The sequence below is a fragment of the Gekko japonicus genome, unplaced genomic scaffold (genome assembly GCF_001447785.1).
Source record: "Gekko japonicus isolate JY-2015 unplaced genomic scaffold, Gekko_japonicus_V1.1 scaffold637, whole genome shotgun sequence".
Classification (NCBI taxonomy): domain Eukaryota; kingdom Metazoa; phylum Chordata; class Lepidosauria; order Squamata; family Gekkonidae; genus Gekko; species Gekko japonicus.
Window position 1 is genome coordinate 781,362 of NW_015172573.1, and position 21,057 is coordinate 802,418.

General features: G+C 47.5%; 2 protein-coding genes across 3 annotated transcripts in view; both read left to right on the forward strand.

Annotated features, from left to right (window-relative positions):
* The window catches only part of RARG (retinoic acid receptor, gamma), a 184,852-nt gene extending 182,983 nt beyond the window's left edge, over positions 1-1,869 (forward strand). For both annotated transcript variants that reach the window (XM_015421378.1, XM_015421379.1), the window contains one exon: positions 951-1,869. In XM_015421378.1, coding sequence (XP_015276864.1) covers positions 951-1,131 — 181 coding nt within the window. In that variant the 3' untranslated portion in view covers positions 1,132-1,869. The remainder of the gene's footprint in view (positions 1-950) is intronic.
* An 18,588-nt stretch (positions 1,870-20,457) lies between these two features.
* The window catches only part of ITGB7 (integrin subunit beta 7), a 46,822-nt gene continuing 46,222 nt past the window's right edge, over positions 20,458-21,057 (forward strand). The window contains exon 1 of the mRNA XM_015421369.1: positions 20,458-20,534. The gene's annotated coding sequence lies outside the window, so the exon portion shown is untranslated. The remainder of the gene's footprint in view (positions 20,535-21,057) is intronic.

Here is a 21,057-nt window from a genome sequence, read left to right on the forward strand (position 1 = left end):
AATTACTAGCCGATAATTTCGGTATGTTATAACCGTGTGCAGATGCCATTTTTACTACTTTACCAAAACTTCCCTTTGTAGAAGCGAGGTCGTCTGTCGTTCGTCTGGGATCGTCTGGGGTTGCTTGTGATCTCCTTCGTTCCCTCAGGCGCTGTCGTTCAGCTCTCTGGGAAAATCCTTTTGTGTTGGAGATAGTTCACAGCAGGGGCCGAAGTTCCTCTTGCTTCTCTGTTCTGCAAGCACAAGGCTTTGCAAACTCAAGAAAAAACAAAGAAGACTCTCTCTTGTCCCAGAAAAAGTTTCAAAAAATTCTTTTCTGTTCTTTCTTAAGTTCTAATACACATGGCTCAAAACAACTCTGTCTGCTTAGAAAGTCATGTCTGGGCAACATAACCTGTTAGATAGTTTAGTATTTAATTTCTTATAAAGTTAATTCAGCAGAGTTTAGCAGAGTAAAAATGAGTCTAAGTCCATGGTAGTTTTAAAATATAAAAGTTTACTAACAACCTATCAAGGGTAGGGTAAACAGGAAGAAAAATAACAAAGAGCTTTATTCCTACATCCTCTCATCTAGAAAACTTAACGAAGAGTAATGGAGACTGGAGCGTCTTCTTGCTCAGGGACAAAGAGCCATAAAATGCTAAATAGTAACACTCCATTCCCCAATCAAAACAACAAACTAGATCTGTATCTGGCGGGCTTTCTAACTCTCTAAGCAGATAGGATACAAACAAACATGTGATTCAGAACACAGCATTAAACTCAGTAAATACTGAATTCTAACTTGTGTTCTAACTTGTAACTTCCAACAACCAGCCATGGCAGAAGTTGTGCGTGGGGCAATGTTGCTTGTGGCAGCAAGGTGGCTGCTCTCCCATCTCCTCTGGTGGGAAGGCTCAAGTTTCTCATTCTTGTCTCCTCCCCCCCCCCCCCCCAAACCAGGCACAAAACGCAGAACGAGCCATCACCCTGAAGATGGAGATCCCGGGCCCTATGCCACCCCTCATCCGGGAAATGCTGGAAAATCCCGAGATGTTTGAAGAGGAATTATCGCAGCCTCCTCCGCCGGCAGAACCCCCCAGCTCCGAGGAGAGCCCAGCAGACCCCAAGAGCCAGGAGGAGGCCCCCTAGCATCTCACGAGAGCCTGGATGTAGGCTAGGAAAGGCAGGGGAGAAAGTCCTTTCCCATGTATCTCCTCGGTCCTTCCCGAAGCCCATTTCCTCCAGGACTGTGCGCTTGCCTTCCCTGCTCTCGGCCATGCACTGGAGACTGGGATAACGGCGACACTCGAGACCAACTAGGAGGCACGCCTGCCCCTCTCCTCCGCTACAGTGGGTGACTCCGGGGGTGGATGTCTCTTGCCTTAACCTTTCTCCTACGGGGTCTCGGACACATACTCAGACGCCTTCGCTCCCAGCCCCAAAGCTTTGCCAAAGTCCCGGGTTGCCTGTCCTGTCTAGTCGGGTGCCCTCAAGCCAAATCTTCAGGATGTGGGAACCCCCAAGGGGCTCGGACTCAGAGAGCCTCCGTCTCGAAACAGGAGGATCTCCCAATGTGCAATTTCAGTGCCGGCGGGAAAAGGGGCACCCCGAGAACTGACGGAGACAGTCGATAGCGCGTAGGCCTCTAGATGGCAGTCCTGCCTTCCTCGCCACTCCGCGATCCTGACTGGGGATCATCTGTACCCTGCATCCTCCCGAGTCGGGGACCCAGGCATCCGGGACGCTATTTATTCAGGTCTCTGAAGACAGAGGGATGGCGCGCCTCCCCAGCTGCCCCACGCACACACAGACATCTCGGACCAATGATTTTGGGGTTTGGGGAGAGCAAAGCCAGGACTCCGACGCATCCCTATGCCCTATCAGAACGTTCCTGGGGGGGGAGGGGAGGGGGAGGGCTAATGACCATTTTTGTGGATTCTAAAGGTGGGATGTGTATTATTATTTTTTTGGAGGGGTGAGTACAGGAGGGCGGGAACAGGGCTTTTTGTGGGTTATTTTTTTTGTTCGCTGTATAAAGTGCTAATGTTTTGTTGTTGGGGCAGAGATCAATCCCATAATGGGGAGGGATGGGGGGGGCTGCTGTCCTCCCCAGGACCTCCCCAGTCCCAAGATGGGGGGGGGGAAATAGGGGTGGGTGGGGGAGCCTGTGTCTGTTTTCGCTTGAGATGCTTTTGACGCCCCCCTCCGGTGCTAAGGACTCTGGGAAACGGACCCCCAAAGGACACTAGATACCAAAGATATCAAGGAATGGGTGGAGATTAGGGGCGCAGAGCCACGGACTTGAACCCATTTCCTCTCTCAGGGCCTCCTCTTCCTGCCTTCCCAGTGGGGAGCCGGGTGCCCTGCACACAAAGATTGAACAGGGTAGGCAGGCGGAGTGTTTGTGTGTGTGTGTGGGAGGGTGCCGCTTGTCTTAACCCGCTTTCCACTCTTTCGAGGAGACCTGCACCAGCTCTCCCCCCCTCCCCCCCAGCACCAGTGGATCAAATAAAGGCATAGCAAATGCTTTCTTAACCCCTAGAGGGCAAACGTTTTGCAAGAAGAAGTTTCGACCCAATCTCTGTTCCTAGCGAAACCCAGTCCCGTACACTACAACAGACCCTTTTGGTGATGATTTGCCATGAAGTGGCTGCTATTCCATCTCTCTTCCCTTACTCCCACCCCAAGATCTTGCTCAGATGAGGGGGCAAGACACGGTCAGACCACCGCCCCCCCCCCATGGCAGCTGAGGAGGGCACCATAGCAAGTGGCAGGTGGGGCTCATCCACTTGGGGGAATGAGAACTGAAGGTGCTGCTGCCCCCTGCTGGCCAAGAGTGGGGCAATGTCTTTCAGTGGGTTTATTTATTTGCCTTGTTGAGTTCCCCATCCCACCCTGCTCCAGAGCTGGTGATGAGGTGTAATAGGAATAGGAGCGTCACTGATTGTCCCCAGTTGTCTTAAGCTGCCAATTAAAAAAAAAAGAAATTACCCCAGGCCTTAAAATGGGGTCTGTTTGCTGCGTGGGTGGGGGGTGGGCGGGAGGGAAGAGAAGGTCAAGCCCTTCTGTGATGTTTACAGAACACCGTTCCATGGTATTTTAGAGGAATCCTTCCTGACCCCTGCACTCCCAGCTGTGCCACAGAAGAGAGGGGACTTTTCTATTTTTGCAAAATAAAGTGATGGAAACCGAAACGCTCTTTCATGACTTCGTTTGTTCCGAAATTTCACAATGGGGTTAGTTCAGCAGCAGCAAGAATACTCTGGCCTGTGGTGTAGAGCCCGTGTTTACTGCAGAATCCACTGCTCTGGAGGTAAAGGCCGATGCAGCTACCACTTCTGGATGAAGGCACGGTGTGGGTCCCGTGCCTAGTGGAGCAGGCAGCATCTGGGTCGCGCTTATTCCTGTCTTTTGGAAAAAGGGGATGCTGATAAACACCACTGTTTGATGGTTTTCTGACCTCTGCATTGGGTAACCAGATAAGCTAATGACAATGCTTGGGGGGATCGATCAATCATTAGCTTAGGCCACTTGGAAAAAAGAAAGGGGGCTAGACAAATTCAAGGAGGAGAGTGCTTATTAGGAAATCCACTAACTGGAACCTCCATGGACAGAAGCAGTAGATCTCTCAATATTGGATAGTGGGGACAAGCAGCAAGGGAAGGTTGTTGACCTTCATGCCCTGCCTTCTTGCCTTTCTAGAGACATTTTGCTGGCCACATCTAGAATCCAAATATTTGGACTAGATCACTGGTTCCCAAAGTGGGCAATACCGCCCCCTGGGGGGTGCTGGAATGATCGAGGTGCAGATCCACAAACTGCATCTTTTTTGTCCACTTCTTGAAGGTAGATGTGCCAGGGAGGCACTGAGTAATTTTTTTTCCCCTGAAAAGGGGGCGATAGGCCAAATACGTTTGGGAACCTCTGGACTAAATAGCCTGACAAATTTTGGGTTGCCAACTCCAGGGTGGAAGATTCCTGGAGATTTGGGGGCAGAGCCTGGGCACGGCATAGTTTGGGGAGAGGAGGGAATAGTATGCCATAGGTGCCTAGTATGCCATAGAGGGGACAGTCTGCCATAGATTCCACCCTCCAAAGCAGCCACTTTCTCCCGGGGAACGGATCGTTGTAGTCTGGAGAGCAGTTGTAATTCCAGGAGAATTCCAGGCCCCACCTGGAGGTGGCAACGCTATATAAATAGCTGCCCTGAAAGGGGGAGGCTGTGTTGAGAGCCCCCACGGCCCTGCAGCCAGATGCTAACCTGAATCCACAACTGCTGTGGAGTTGCTGCTGATTCCCTTCTCTCTGAGATTGTGGGGGGGGGGGGGAATCAGCTGTAGACAAATTCAAGGAGGCTAGATCTAACAATGCCTATTAGGAAGACCACTAACTAGAACCTCCATGGACAGAAGCAATATATCCCTCCATTTTCAATTCCAGGGACAAGCAACAAGGGAGGGTTCCCCAACCACCATACAGCCGATTCCCCACCACTACCGGCTGCCTGAGTGATTCTGGGACCTAGGACCGCCTCTGGCCAGATCTAGCAAAGCAGTTCTTAGGGTCAGGTACAAAGATGGCCTGGTCTTACCACTGTGTGTTTAAGCGGTGTGTAGAAGAGGGGTGGCAGCTATTCTGAGCCCCGCTTCCCAACATTCCATCTTCTGTGCTCCTTTGACAGCTACAGGACAAGTTCAGCTCTGAACATCTGGTTACTCTATGTTTTGTTGAGACAGGAGCGCTACATACACTTTACAGTACACAAACACACAGATCGGTAAGAAGCAACGTACCCATGTTCATATTACAACCAGTGGCTGGATAAATGTGGGGGGTTTAAAGTGCATTCATCCCTAAATGCATTGACTGCAACCTAAAAGGGGTTCGATGCCAGTAGTGTGAAAAATCAATCACGTACATTGTACATGGGGTTGTATGCTATAATGTACATTCAGGGCAAGTGTCTGATTTCGCTGCCTCGTCCCTTCTTGATTATGCAAGCTCACAGAACAACAATATTTGGCCCTTCATGGTTCTTCCAACATGTTTTAGAGTTTGTTTGGGCTGGCAGTTTACTGCTGGTTTATCTCTGTCCCTATTGCTGTGTAATTTGGACTCAAGAGACAGTAATTCAGTTCTAAATCAGTCAAGATATATGGCAGGAGTTAGGTGCTGTTTTTCCTAGGTGCTAGAAAGAGACCGTGGATGAGTATACAGCAGATATTTCAGTCCTGGGCCACAGACAGTGACTGGAGGGGGGGCTGTGGCTTAGTGGAAGAGCCTCTGCTTGGCATGCAGAAGGTCCCCAGTTCAATCAATGGCAACTCCAGTGAAATGATCTGGTAGTAGGTGATGATGTGAAAGACCTCTGCCTGAGAATCCAGAGAGCTGCCGCCGCTCAGAGTGGACAATGCTGACCTTGATGGACCCATGGTCTGATTCAGTATAAGGCCACTTTACATGCATTCATGTGTGACTATGGTGTTCTTTTCCGAGGTGGCACCTTCCCTATTCTGTATTTCCAAGCTTCTTTCTGTCTTGGCCAGTGTGGTGACGTAGGGGATGGGGTGTTCCCCTACCTGGGGTGTAGGGACAAATGTAGCTAGGGAAACCCCAAGAAGCTTTTGATCCTTTTATGGATCAAAAACTGGCTAATTAATAGAAAACAGAGAGTGAGTATAAATGGGCAGTTCTCTCAGTGGAGGGGGGTAAGCAGTGGGGTACCGCAGGGATCAGTACTTAGTCCACTGCTTTTTAACTTGTTCATTAATGATTTGGAGTTGGGAGTAAGCAGTGAAGTGGCTAGATTTGCGGATGATACAACGTTGTTCAGGGTGGTGAAAACCAGTGAGGATTGTGAGGCACTCCAAAGGGATCTGTCAAGGATGGGCAAGTGGGCGTCAACATGGCAAATGGGGTTCAATGTGGCCAAGTGCAAGGTGATGCACATTGGAGCCAAAAATCCTAAATATAAATACATGTTGATGGGGACTGAACTGGCAGAGATTGATCAAGAGAGAGATCTTGGAGTTGTAGTAGATAACTCACTGAAAATGTCGAGACAGTGCGTGACTGCAATAAAGAAGGCCACTGCTATGCTGGGGATTATTAGGAAGGGTATTGAAAACAGATCAGCCAATATCATAATGCCCCTATATAAATCAATGGTGCGACCTCATTTTGAATACTGTGTGCAGTTCTGGTCACCACACCTTAAAAAGGATATTATAGCTTTGGAAAAAGTGCAGAAAAGGGCAACTCGAATGATAAAAGGGTTGGAACACTTTCCGTATGAGGAAAGGTTAATGTACTTCGGGCTCTTTAGCTTGGAGAAACGACGACTGAGTGGAGACTGATTGAGGTTTATAAGATAATGCATGGGATAGAGGAGGTTGAGAAAGAGGTACTTTTCTCCCTTTCTCACAATACAAGAACTCGTGAAATTGCTGAGCGGTCGGGTTAGAACGGATAAAAGGAAGTACTTCTTCACCCAAAGAGTGATTAACACTTGGAATTCACTGCCACAGGAAGTGGTGGCAGCTACAAGCATGGACGGCTTCAAAAGGGAATTAGATAAGCATATGGAGCAGAGGTCCATCAGTGGCTATTAGCCACAAGGTATAGATAGGGGCTAAAGGGCAAGTGATGCTCGGTCTTCTTGGTGCTAGGGGGGGTCAAGAGTGGGAGGGCTTCTAATGTTCTGGCCCCACTGGTGGACCTCCTGATGGCACCTGGTATTTCTGGCCACTGTATGATACAGAGTGTTGGACTGGATGAGCCTTTGGCCTGATCCAACATTGGCGTCTCTTATGTTCTTATTACCTTTGTGGATTTAAAGAGCATGATCAGGCAACAAAATCTGCCTTCCGTGGTCCACTCATCGGCACCTGGGTCTGACTCGTCCTGGAAGCAGTTTGCCGACACTGGGGTAAGTCTGGTCTTTGCATAGGCCGGCGCTGCCACTCTGCTTTTCCTGACATCTGAATCCCCTCTGTCGTGAACAGATGCCGGATGGGAAGTGTGAACAATCACTTCCATCTCAGTCGTGGGTTTTTGTTTCACCCGTTAGGGATGTCCGCATAAACGCATATGAGCGTAAGTGACCCCCATTGCCAGCTAGGGCCGCACTCCGTGGTTGAGGCACCGGTAATGTGGATGTGTCAGTGCAGAACCGGCGCATGGAAGAGCTGCTTCAGGTTGTACTGTCTGGTCATTCATACCACAGTTTGACATATCGTATACACATCTTCTCCTGGTTTTTCTACCATAAATACATTCTTAACATAAACATTTCACCGGGCGTGACTTAGTTCATGATGCAGAAGGCACTTTGCAACAGTCAGGATTCACTTGCATTTTGATAGATAGCATTTTGATAGCAGGCCTTCGGGGCATGGTGGTCCAACCATGGAACTGCTGTAGCAGTAATTTGGTCCACTGTAACTCCAGCCGCGAAGATCAGATCGAGTGTGTACCCCGCTTGGTGGGTGGGGGCTGTATCATATTTGGAGAGTCCTAGCACCGCCATGGACGACACCAGGTTCATTGCCTGCGTGAAGGCTGCATCATCGGCATGGACATTGAAGTCACCCAGGGGTCATTTCGTAGAAAAAGAGGTGCAGAAGCTCATTAGAATAACTGATTAGCATAATTTATTTGCATATGCCACACTCCCTGACATCACCGGAAATGTGTCAGAAGGCAACACCCACCGCGCAGGCTCCACTGGACTGTTTTGGATTGCTAGCTATTGGGGGAAGGGGGAGGAATGTGCAGAGGAGGGAGAGCTTGTACCTGAATAAAACTTAGTCTTAAAGGTGCCACTGGACTGTTTTGGATTGCTAGCTATGGGGGGGGGGGTCTGCCCTCACGGAGGAGGGAGAGCTTGTACCTGAAGGGGGGCCGGGGGGTCTCTGCAACTTACCTGGCTGCTTCTTGCTCCTCATGGCCCGACTGAGGGCTGCTGGGAGCATGGGGCTTGTTGCATGTGCCTGCCCCTTGGGCTCCTTACTGCCAGAGCTCCACTCCTGTGCGCTCCTGCAGGAAATGACCCTTGAAGTCACCCAAGACTAAGAGTCTAGGGTGCTCCAGTGCCCAGCCTGATACAGCCTCCAGCAGGGATGACAGTCTATTTGCCGGTGTGTTGGGCCAAAGTCTCCCCATCTTCCCGCACATAGCTGGCTTACTCCATGCTCGTGAGCCTTGGTGAAGGGAGCGCTCTGAAGGTGTAATCCTCCTGAATGAACAGGGCCACTCCCCTCCTTGCCCCTTAGTCCAGGATTGGTGGAGGACTGAGAACCTGGGAGGAGCTGACTGGAAGAGCGCAACAGTCTCCCCATCTCGCACCCAAGTCTTGGTCACGCATGCCAGGTCCATGTCCTGTTTCGACAAGAAGTCATGAAGGACCCTGGTCTTGTTATTTATGGACATTGCACAACACCAATTGCACAACACCGATGTTGGAGAGGGGTCATTAATCCTTGCCCCACTGCCTACTACCTTCAGGATGGGATGTGGGCTGGAAGAGGACTAAGCTCTTTTACGCCTCCATTCCCTTCTTTTCCATTTATGCCTGGTCCCACCGCTGTGCATTCCCCTCCCCAGGAGCACTGGTATCCCTTGCCCGGTCATCGCCCGTTAATGGCCTTTGCTAAGCTAGCCACAGACTATTAGTAGGCTGATTTGGGATTTCCCCATAATCTTCCAGAGTAGCAAAAGGGTGCTTCCCCTCCTCCTCTTCCCCTAACATGCATTTTAATAAATGTCAGTCTGCCTCATTGGTAACAAGTGAGGAACAGAAGTTTGAAATTATGTCTGCATTTACTTTATTTATATCTCGCCTTTATCCCCAAGGAGAACCCAGAGCAGCTTACAGCATTTCTCTCTCCTCTGTTTTATCCTCACAACAACCCTGTGAGGTAGGTTAGGCTGAGAGTGTATGTCTGGCCCAAGGTCACCCAGCAAAGCTTCCATGGCAGAGTGGGGATTCGAACCTTAATTTCACAGATCCTAGTCTGACACTTTAACCACTATACAACCTCAGCTTCCACTGCAAATAGCATGGGTGGGTGGGGGGTATCTGGCAATAACCTGAGCCAATATATTCCAATTCTTTTCAATTTTGGCCCTAAAATTCCCATGATCATCCTGATGTTGGTGGCCAATTTTGAGATTCCCAGGGTTTTTTTTTGGGGGGGGGGGTACTTTTCATTTGTGTGTGTGTGTGTGTGTGCGTGCGTGTCCCTGTGTCTAGAAGTCATGGTGACCTCTGGTGACTCCTACTGGGGCACGGAGGATGTTAAGAGAAGTGTGCTTGATAGCCTGCCTCTGCCTCCCAGCCACAGTATTCTCTAGAGGTCATAAGAACATAAGAGAAGCCCATGTTGGATGGGGCCAATGGCCCATCTAGTCCAACACTCTGTCACACAGTGGCCAAAAACACCAGGTGCCATCAGGAGGTCCACCAGTGGGGCCAGGACACTAGAAGCCCTCCCACTGTTGACCCCCCCCCCTCAAGGTCTAGAGGTCTCCCACCCAAATACTTACCAAGGTTGGCCCTGCTTAGCTTATGAAATCTGACAAGATCAGGCTTGCCTGAGTTATTCAGGTCAGGGCCCCAGTTTCATTTTCTGATGAGTTACGCCTGCCACAAATGGATGGACAGATGGACATGTAGATCCTTTTGTTATTATAGATGCATGCTGACAGTCAGCCTAGTGATTTGTTTTGTTACAATATTGGGTTTGGATCAGAGTCACATGGGGCCCCCCGAAATGGAATCTGTGTTCCAGGGGGCCATGGTGGCTCTCGGCAGCCCTGCCCATCAATGGTCCCTCTCAGCTGTGGAGTCCTGTGAGCAAAAATTCTACTTTGTGAGCAACTGGCATTAAAGTTGTGAACAGGTGATTTGGCTACTGCATAAATTAGTTTGCTCTGGAGCCCTCCTTCCTGAGCTAAGACAAAACTGTGTGAGCCGGAGGCTAAAAAACTGTGTGCTAGCTCACACTAACTCAGCTTAGACTAGGGAACACTGCTGCCCATATGTGTACTTTGTTGTAAAACAGATACATTTCCAACATACTTATGTGCCATCAAGTCGCAACCACCTTATAGCGACTCCAGCAAGGGGCTTTCATGGCAAGTGAGAAGGAGAGGTGGTTTGCCATTACTCTGCAGAGCCTTCCTCGGTGGTTTCCCTTTCAAATACCAACCCTGCTTAGCTTCTGAGATCTGACGAGATTGGGCTATACCATATCATTATCCACCCCTACTACAACCTAGGAGCTGCGGTGGCTCAAGTGGTTAAGACGCTGAACTGCAGGCTGTGGAAGGTCAGTAGTTCAGCAGTTCGAGACCCGGGTGCCGCATGACGGATTGAGCTCCCATCTCTAGTTCCAGCTCCTGCCAACCTAGCAGTTCGAAAGCAAGAAATTGCAAGTAGATAAATAGGTACCGCTTCGGTGGGAAGGTAACAGCGTTCCGTGCGCCTTGGTGTTTAGTCATGCCGGCCACATGACCACAGAAACATCTTCGGACAGTGCTGGCTCTTCGGCTTTGAAACGGAGATGAGCACCGCAACCCTAGAGTCAGATTCGACTGGCTTTCGAGCAAGGGAACCTTTACCTTTACTTTACTACAACCTACTTGGAACAAGGTGCAAGGAATGAATTATTACTGTCATTCTGCTCTTTGTCCCCCAGGTGGCGCCAGATGCTATTTCTAGGGATGCGAGGACAGTTGTCAAACCAAGTCCAGGTTCTCAACTAGAAGTGGGAACAGGGAGATCTAGATGGGGAGGGTTGTGTACTAAGATGGCCACGGCTACGCTAGCCTGGCCATGAGGTCTGGCAGACCTACAAACCTTCGCTCCGAGAACAATAGCCACCTCGGATCCTAGTGCGGACCAATAGGTTCACCCAGATCCTGAAAGGGACCTATAGAAACTTGGGCCATGTAAATACAGCCTATCACGGGAATTGGGGTGTGTGTTGGGTGTGAGTGTGGACACGCATATAAGCCGGCCTCGGACTGGCTAGTTCATCTTCCGTTGTGATGTAACCTAATAAACTTGAGCTGATTTCACCATGTACTGAGCCTCTGCCCTCAGTACTTTTCAGGGAGAATCAGTGCTTAATTCCCATTGCAGCTACCGATTCTCCATGCTGCAATTTTTCACAGTTTATTTTTCCCCAATCAGAAAAAGAAAAGAAAAAAGCCCAACTTCAAAGAACAGCACACACGGGTTGTGTGTTTGTGTGCATTTTTAGGGGAAGACTGCCACGGATGGGAAGGCTGAAGCCGCTGTTTCCTCCCGCCCACTGATTCTCCCCTGAAATTGCTTCCCCCCCCCCCCCCCCCCACACCCCAGCAAGTACAAGTATGGGAAACCTCGGTTTGTGGCCATAGCGTGACATTCTGCCCTCTCAGAGATCCAAACAAGATGTGACTCAAAAAGAGCCCCACATCCTTTCGCCCTCTCTTCTGCAGAAAAACAACTAAAGAAGGAAAGAGTTAAGCAGCTCCTTCCCTACTTGCCATCTGCTCACTTCAAAACTCATGGCCTCTCATGCCTGGTTATGCTTTAAAAAGGAGAGAGGAGAAAAGAGACAGACAGCTGCCTGCCACCTCATGTTTGGATCAGGGCCCCTCCCATTGCGAAGGCAAGAACTTCCTGCGTGCTTCAAAAGAAACAGGACCAGGCAGGCCACAAAACAGGAGGCCACTGTTCTCTAACCCCTTTGCATTTCCTGCGAGCCGCTGGTTCCCTTTCTTCCTTCATACACCCCCACATCTTCCGTAAATGCTTTCATGGACATCCATCACAGGGTTGCCAAATTTTAAACTTTTACTGGCACTTGTGGCTGTGAAGACACAACAGCCTGATGTGCAGACACTAATGCAGGGCTCCCTAACTTTATTAAGCCTGTGGGCACTTATGGAATTAAGAAAATATTGAGTGGGCACCACCACAAAATGGCTGCCATTGGGGCCAGCAGGGCTATTTTTGGGCAGGAACGCACAGGAATGGAGTTCCGGCTGGCTCCTGAGTTGGCCACGCCCAGCAGGAACTCATTAGAATAATAGGCCACACCCAACAGCAGAAACTCATTAGAATTGGCTACATTAGGGGTGTGTGGCCTAACATGCAAAGGAGTTCCTGCTACAAAAAAAGCCCTGGGTTTTGACAACAAGGTAAACAGAATAAGAAGCAAAAGGTGGGTGTGGCTGGATGACTACACTTCTGGTAACATGGGGGTGCGGCCCAATATGCTAATAGACTGTGCTGTCAAGGGTGTGGCCTAATATGCCAATGAGTTCCTGCTGGGCTTTTTCTACCAAAAAAGCCCTGGGGGCCAGGAACAAAAGCAAAATGGCTGCCATGGGGGGCCAGTCACAGAATGTTGGGAGGATCCAAGCCAAGCATTATCCTCCAATGGAGGCAGCTATTTTTGAATGAGTGCTCCCTGCAAAGATGATGCCACCAAGATGATTATGGGATTGGAGCACCTTCCCTATGAGGAAAGGCTTAAGAGTCTGGGATTTTTCAGTTTAGAAGAGACTACTAAGGGGGGGGGGGATGATAGAGGTTGATATAATTGTGAATGGGATGGAGAGAGTTGTCAAAGACACATTTTTCTCCCTCTCCCAAAATAGTAGAACCAGAGGGCATCCAATGAAGCTGATGGGCAGTAGGTTCAGTATAGACAAAAGGAAATACTACTTTACAGAGAATGATTACAAGGTAGAATTCATTGCCAGAGGATGTAGTGATGGTCACAAAAATAAGCAGCTTGAACAGGGGATTAGATAGATTCATGGAGGACAAGTCTATCAATGGCTACTAGCCATGGTGACTGAGAGGAACCTCCACATTCAGAAGCGCTAAGCCTCTGAATCCCAGAGCCAGGAGGCAACATCAGGCGAAGGCCTCTGCTTCTGTGTCTTTAACAATAATCTCAAATTGATAGTAGATGGCAAAATTCATTTCCATTCTATGAAAAATGACACCTGATGATTTCTGCAGAGGAAGCCAATGGGGGGAAGCTAGAACTTCTCCCTGTCCTCTTCCATTATCATCCACATGCCAGTTAGTCCCTCATATGTGCAGTCATGCCATTAATTGGCCCTCTGAAGAAATTCTGACTTTACATAGCAAATAGCTCCAAATTAAATAAACTGAATTTTACCAAAAAGAGGGAGGCTTGGTCATGGTGGGCTCTTATGCAGGGCACATCTCAGCCTCTCCTTCTGAGCCAGATTCTTTCTCCAAAGTTCTCAAATGGCCAGGAGAAACTTAGCCCTCTCCTGCTAGTAACTGCGGAACCCAGCAGTTGACACATTCCACAGCATGGCATATAAATATTTTCACCTGCCAGCATCTGTCCCTGGAGATGCAAAATTTACTGACATTCTGAATCTATGAAGGAAAGGGATTTTTTGGGAGGGAAGTTACTGAAATTTTAGAAAACTGAAACATATGCCGTCTTTATCAAGTTTAAACACATTTTACTGCTTTAATACCGTAAAGGGCGTCATTTATAAAAATTGTGAAGAGCAGTGAAAACACACAGCTCTTCAAAATTATATTTTTATACACAATATAGTGTTATTAATTGTGGATAAAAGTAGTGATATTTTTAAAAATATACGATGTAAAATTCAGTGTACATAATCTACAGTTTATATGGAAATTATCTTGTCTAATGTAGACTGTCTTAAATAAAAACTGGCATATTGCACATCTTGTTGTGTCTTGCCATTGACATGTAATGTAAAGCATGAAACCTCAGCCGGATTGTAATCTGGAACAACACCATTGGCTGAAGAATGTTATGTAACCAATGAAATGTAAGAGTCTGTGCTGGAGGGAAGACAAATGATTGGTTGTTATCTATGTAACCTGATTGGATGTTAACTGTGCGAGGGCGTGGCTACCCCAGCCCAGGAGAGTTTAAAAGGAGCTATGCTCCATTGTTGTTTGTTGTGTCGTCTGATGATGTGTGATCTTTGGAAGTTCTCATCTCTCCCTTATAATAAAGCGGTAGTGGGGACCAACGTTCTAAAATGCCCGCCTTTAGTGTTTGGCCGGAAGAACTGCCACTCAGAAGACACTGGCTGGGTTGACTGGCTGCTTTGTGCAGTCCCGCCCAGCGTTTCAAGGTCTTTTGCATATGGAAGCTGATTGGACTTCACTCCATTCCACACCTCAAACTCCCCCCCCCACAAGCCAGTTGGAATTTTCAGTTGCATATGGGAACTACTGTATTCTGAGGTAACATATGTCCTCACTCACAACACATCACATCCCCTTTAAAAGAAACAAACCCAATAACACAATCACGCCACACCACAAAGAAGACAGATCACACCACAAGCAGAATACCACAAGGCAAAAAACGATAGGAAAAGGTGCTAGCAGTCACCCCATTACTGCCACAGATGGTGTGCAGGTCCCAGGTTCATGTTTTAAAAGCTGCCTGGGGGACTATGGACCATTCACACACTTTCAACCATAACATACCTCATAGGGTAGTTGTGCGGATCATACGGGGGAGAGGAGAATGATGTCAGCTGCTTTGGTTCTCACTGCGGGGAAAGACTGCCCTTTCCCTAGGCAGAGGCTGTGGGGGGGGCGATGTAAACCTGAAGACACACAGGCAGATAAAGGTTGGCTGATGGTTGCCTGGAAAGGACATAGGGTTGAAGCCTGCTGAGGGTGGGGTCTGAGGAGGAGGAGGAAGAGGGGGACCTCAGACAGATACAATGCCATACTGCCCACACTCCAGACAAGCTGTTGCCAGTCTCCAGGTGACAGCTGGAGAGCTCTTAAAGCTTTGGTGCTAATTCAAAGTGTTGCAATTTATCAACAGAGTAGTGTTTTGGAAAATCTTTAGGAATTGTTTGGTGCATTTACGATGAGGCACCCACCCAGAGCCTCTGGCATTTTCTCACTCTGCTGGCATCAAAACCAATTTAAGGCAAAATAAGAGGCTACTGAGAGGGGAGGAGATAAAGTTGCCAGCTTTAGGTATGGAAATTCCTGGAGATTTGAGGAATGGAGCCTGAAGATGGTGAGGTTTGAGGAGGGGTGGGACCTCAGACAGGTACAATGCCATAGACTCCACCCTCCAAACCAGTCAGTCCCTCATAGGGAACCATTGTTGCCAATCTCCAGGTGAGGGCTGGACTCAGAATTACAACTGCTCTGCAGAAGGGAGGGCAGAAGTCAGCTGAAGTCAAAGGGGCAGATAATGGTAGGTTGATGGTTAGCTGGGAAGGAGATGGGGTTGCCAACTACATGCTGACAAATTCCTGGGGATTTGAGGGCTGGAGCCTGGAGAGGTTGGGGTTTGCGGAGGGGTGGGACCTCAGACAGGTAGAATGCCATAGACTCCACCCTCCAAACCAGCCATTTTGTCCTGGGTAACAATTGCTGCCAATCTCCAGGTGAGGGCTACAGATCACTCACAATTACAACTGCTCTTCAGGTAGCAGAGATGAGTTCCTCTGGAGAAAACAGTGGACTCTGTCATTATACCCTGCTGAGGTCACCACAGCAAATTGACACTGTTTGCCCAAAGCCAGAGCACTGCCCCAGAGCCTCTTTCTAGACCTCATTGTATTGCTTTCACAACGGGCTTTACTGCTAGTTCTCTATAAAGCTGCATCACTTGTTACTTACTTCGTGGTTGAGTTGCATACTTAACACATCTGAGTGAGTAAAACCTTAAAAAGCATTCCATACATTCCAAAAGAGAAAATATTTCACAGGGTTTCCCCCCCTTCCATTTACCTCTACCCCACACTAAAACTGGGGTGGGGGAGTCCTCTGTGGGTTTTTTCTATTTCTTTCTCTCCCCCCACCCCTGGGGCCTTTATACCTCTACCTAAAAGCTGCAGATAAAAGCATAGCTCCGGTGGCTGGTTGAGAATTTGGCAGTCCAAACCTGCATCCCTTGGCATAATGATGACTTTCAGCACTGCATGGTTGGTGGGTCGCCCACCAACAAGAAGACTAGAAAGGGGAAGTTTATTCTGTTGACTGATGCAGCCAAGATCTCTGCTACTCTCACGTGCGTCCTTCCCCAGGGATTAAAAGGAAGTGAGTCAAATGCCCAAGCTTAATTTTTCCAGGGGTCACTTCAGCCTGCCATTCACTCCCTGAATATGCTCATAAATCGGATGAAGAACTGAATGACCAAATTGCTCTGTCAGGATAACCCGATCAGGCCTGTCTCACGGATCTTTAAGGCTACAGCGGCAGACTTTTGAACCCTGTTAGCCAACCGTCCTTGCAAGGTGAGGTCTGAAAGATGTTGATTTAGTACTGGTGATTTCCCCCATAACCCACAGAAATTTCTAAATGCCTGTGTGTATTCTAAAAGCAACAACAGGGAAATACCTTTATTAAGACATCACAAGGAAGTGAGTAAACTCTTGAGTTCACTAGAACCCTGCTTCGGGCTTGGATGTTCAGCAAAACAAAAGAGGAGTGGGAAGAGGAAAAAAAAGTCACGCTTAGACATGAGAAAGGGCAGACCTACAGATCGCAATGTCTTTCACATTTGTATCCTTCCTTTGAGGAGTTCAGGGTAGAATACACAGTCCTTTCCTCCTCATTTTTTCCTCACAACAGCCACGTGAGGTTGGCTCAGCTGGAAGAAAGTGACCTCAGTGACAGAGGTGGGATTTCAACCTGCTCCTCCCAATCCAGCTCTCTCAACTATGGCACACTGGGAAGAAGAAGAAGAAGAGGAGGAGGAGGAGGAAGAGGAGGAGATTGGATTTATACCCCACCCTTCACTACCCGAAGGAATCCCAGAGCAGTTTACAATCTCCTTTCTCTTCCCCTCCCCACAACAGACACCCTGTGAGGTAGGTGGGGCTGCGAGAGCTCCCTTGAGAAAACAGCTCTGAGAGAAATGTGACTGGCCCAAGGTCACATCATGTCTAGGGTTGCCAACCTCCAGGTGGGGGCTGCAAATATCCTGGAATTACAACTGATCTCCAGACTACATGAATCACTTATTTATTTATTTAAAATATTTATTATACTTCTGGAGAAAATGGCTGCTCAGGAAGGGCGACTGCACGCCATTATACCCTGCCAAGGTCCCTCCCCTCCCTAAACCCCACTCTCCCAGGCTCCACCCTCAGATCTACAGGTATTTTCGCACCCAGAGCTGGGAACCCTACTCATGCTAGTAATACCCTCCCTCCTTAAGATAGCCTAAAGAGAAGTTTTAGTGAACTCAGAACCTTACTCATTTTTTAAACTCTTAATTTGATCCTAATGAAAACATTTGGATCTGATCCTAAAAAAAATATTTTGACTTCCCTCCTAAACGGTCAACGTGACGACCTACAAAATGTTAGCATCAGAAGCCTATAAGCTGCGTAAGAACAGTTCTCAAGTTCAGAATCCTTTGCCTGCTTATAAAGAGAGCAGTCATTAAATAAACACCTCAGAGGGGGAAAAAGAACAGATTTACGGATACGTTTATAAAGTCTTTATGAAAGGAGGCCATAACGGAAAATTACAGACCACTTGAACTAAGAGACTTGTTTATTTTTTGTTTCATGAGAATTGAGGATATTAATAGTACACAATGAACAAGTGTGTCAAAAAAGTGTAAAATAAAAATGCAGTGTGTGCTGAAAATAGGAAGTTAAAAAAAGAAAGAAAAGTTTAAAAAAGAAAGAAAAGCTGCAGCTTCTTTCTAAGATCTTTGGTTTTAATCTTTGGTGAAACAACAATACAGCATTTAAACAACAAAGAAACATGAAGAGCCCAATCCAGCTGAAATTATGGTTTTCAATAGGAGGATGGAGCTGAACAAAATTTTCTTCTGAAATTAATGGGTTTTTTCCTCGTTTGTACGGGTTGCTAATAGATTTGAGCTTTTCCCAATACTCTAAATGTTACAGAAAACTAAGATAGGTAGCCCACAAATAGGACAGATGGACTCTGATTCCAGGGGAACCTGAAGAAGTGAGCGGTGACTCATGAAAGTTCATACACTGACACAAATTTTTTTAGCCTTTAAGGTGCTACTGGACTCTTGCTCTTTTCTACAGAAAACTAGTTGATTGTTATTCACAAAATTCTTAAGGTTGCTTTTGTACAAGGTACTCAGGGCAATGTAACTTTTTTAAAATTATCAGCTTAATTTTTTTCACTGCTCACCCACCGTGAAAGTTTGCCAGAGCACTTAGTGGATAAATGTAAAAAATGCTACCTTTTAACTTATATCTCCCCCCCCTTCATTAAATGCCCTGCTACCCTCAGAGTCCATAGCAGTGCAAAGAGGATATTTTTCAGAACCAGTGTTTGTGATAAAGGAAAGGTGATAACAATCTTCAAAAAACCCATTCTGGAGCTGGAGAAATCGTATGGATAGAGTTTGGAGCATAACATTTTGAAGGCAATGAGATTCAAGGGGTATTTTTTGGTTGTTCGTTTTTAACCAGCAATGCTCATATTCTACATTCTGAAGCTTTTGGTCTTTCAAATGGCAGAAATCACAGCACAAATTGAAAAGAGTGAAACAAATACAAAAAAAAAAGTCCAACTAACACCCACTGCCCCCATCCAGGAAAACCCGTGGTTATGATGATTAAATCTTTATTTATTGTGAAAACATTCATCGTCTTTACTTATTAATACTCACAGTCACAGCCACTCTTTGAGCTACACCAATAGAAGGAGGGCTTGCGAGCAGAAAGAGAATTCATATTAGATTATATTGTTATTAATATCAGTATCAATTAAAATAATTGTCATGTCTAGGGGGTCGCAAACTCAGGTTTGGGGAATTCCTGGAGATTTGGGGGCAGTGCCTAGGGAAGGTGTAGTTTGGGGGAGGGAACTCAGACGCTCCCGTTTCCTCTATGGGAACTGATCCCTGCAGTCTGGAAACCAGTTGTAATTCTGGGGGAACTCTAGGCCCCACCTGGAGGTTGGTAATCATAGTCCAGTATGAATTTCTTCTCCTCTTTCTCCAGGTAAGTCTTCTGTTTCTCCAACTCATTTTTGAGTCTGGCCAGTTGTACAATTTTTAAATGTTAGTTATAAATGATGCATTTTATGTAGTTAAAGCAATGAAATAAGTGGTGATTTGATAGGAAATTGTGCCATATATTTCCAAAATCTCAAAAAAAAATAAAAATCCATTACTTTAAAATGTTCAGAAATTTTACATCTTTTTTTACATCTTTATTGCACTTGGATCCACAGAAAAATGTACCTTCACAGCTGTGTGCAGGAATTCCACAGGCAAAACTTTTCCCTGGCAAAGAGTTCCAAGTGCTGGTTTGCTTTCAGGATATTTTGAAGAAGAAATGACTGCCCTCTTTGCTGGGCTAGATGTAAACGTTTGAACCATCTCCCACTGCGGCAACTTGATGTGCAGATATTAGCAGCTGAAGATGTTTATTTCCAAGCTGTGGAACCCTGCTAATTTCTGTACATTAAGCCGCTTGTGGTTAACAGCACAAGAACAGGCTAGGCCGAGTTTCTTCTGATCAGTTGACGACCCAGCAGAGCCAGATGTGAGTCTCAACTCAGTTCCAGGGAAATCTTTCAGTCTGTCCACCTATCCCTTTTGTAAAGACTGTTCTTCTGCCTTCAGCAGAGGCCAAATTGGGGGAGGGGGAAATAACAGATAAAGAAGTGACATCATATATGTTAATATTCAGAAGCCGGGGGGGGGGCGCGGAGAGTATGTTAATCTCCCAGCATGCACTACTGGCTGCAAAAAGTTACCACTCTTCAAGAAAAGAACTTCAGTGGGAGACTCCAAAGTGAAACAGCTGAAAGGGTGTCGCCGTCCCCCCCCCCCTAAACTTGGGCTAAGTCATATAGTTTAGTAAAACCTGGGACTCCTCAACCCATTCAAAGTGTTAACTGGCTTTATGGCCCATTATTTCTATTGTGAACGGGCTTTATATATATTTTTATTACCTTTGAGTTGGACACAATTGCATCTTGCCCTGTACTGCATGCATTCCGTGGCCCTTTGACCCCTGCTGTTTGTGTTCCCACCCAAAACTTCACATGATACAAGAGCCCACCTTGCTAGGCACTGGTTCCCACGAAGCGGGCTCTAGTCCAAGCAAGTTTGCGCGGGAATGCAAAGCGTGTTTGTCTGCAAGGTGCCATTAGGCTCCTCCGTTTATGAGGATGTTTATTCACTGCGCTCTGTTGCAGCGGCGGGTTCCCGTTGCGCCATGCCCCCCCCCCCCACCTGTTGCTGTCCCTCTGTGTGACCCACACGGTTTCCTCTCTTGCCTTTAGAAGACACAAAAGATGCATGCAAATTGTCATTTTTGCAGCCAGAGGAGCTGAGCTCGAGGGAGGAAGTGCCCCGGGCCAGCTCTCGCCGGCTTTTCCTTCAAGCTGGAGAGCACGCGCTTAGGCGCGCGCGTAGAGAGATCCCCAGAAGTCGACAGGAGCGTCACGGGCCAGTGAGGAGCTCCTGGCAACCTCTGCTGCTCTGCAAGTGATCGGGATCCGGTCCGTTTTTGGAACCGACCTGCCGAGGAGGTGAACTGTGAGTCCAACTCTTTTCCAGGGCTTTGCAAGGGGATGGGAAACATAACAGGAGAGAGGGGGCCCGTTTGCCCGCTGAACAGACCAGTGCCTTCAAGAGCAGCTTGGCCTACAGAATGAAATCAGGGCAATTTAGTTTTTCACCCCTGAGGACATAAAAGTGGCCATCAGCTGATTTCTGGGTAACCGGTGCCAGTTAAAGGGGGGTTAAAAGTTAGAAACTCTGCAGATGAATGTCATGATAATAAAGCTGCTAAGGTTAGCTGCCCGCCCTGAATTGCAGTCCTTAAAGACCTGTTGAAGACCTCTCTCTCCTTCCAAACATTTAACCCTACATCTCTGTCCTCCCCCTTTCCTTTCCTATTTGTGTCACACGCTTCTTTTCAGGAATAATGTACAATTTGTGTGAGTGTGTGTGTACCAAGACCAATTCCTCGAAGATGCTGTTAGCAATTAGTCATGGTAGCAAGATGACACCTCCATGTTAAGAGGCAGTGTATCTCTGAATTCCATAGCCTGTGGGA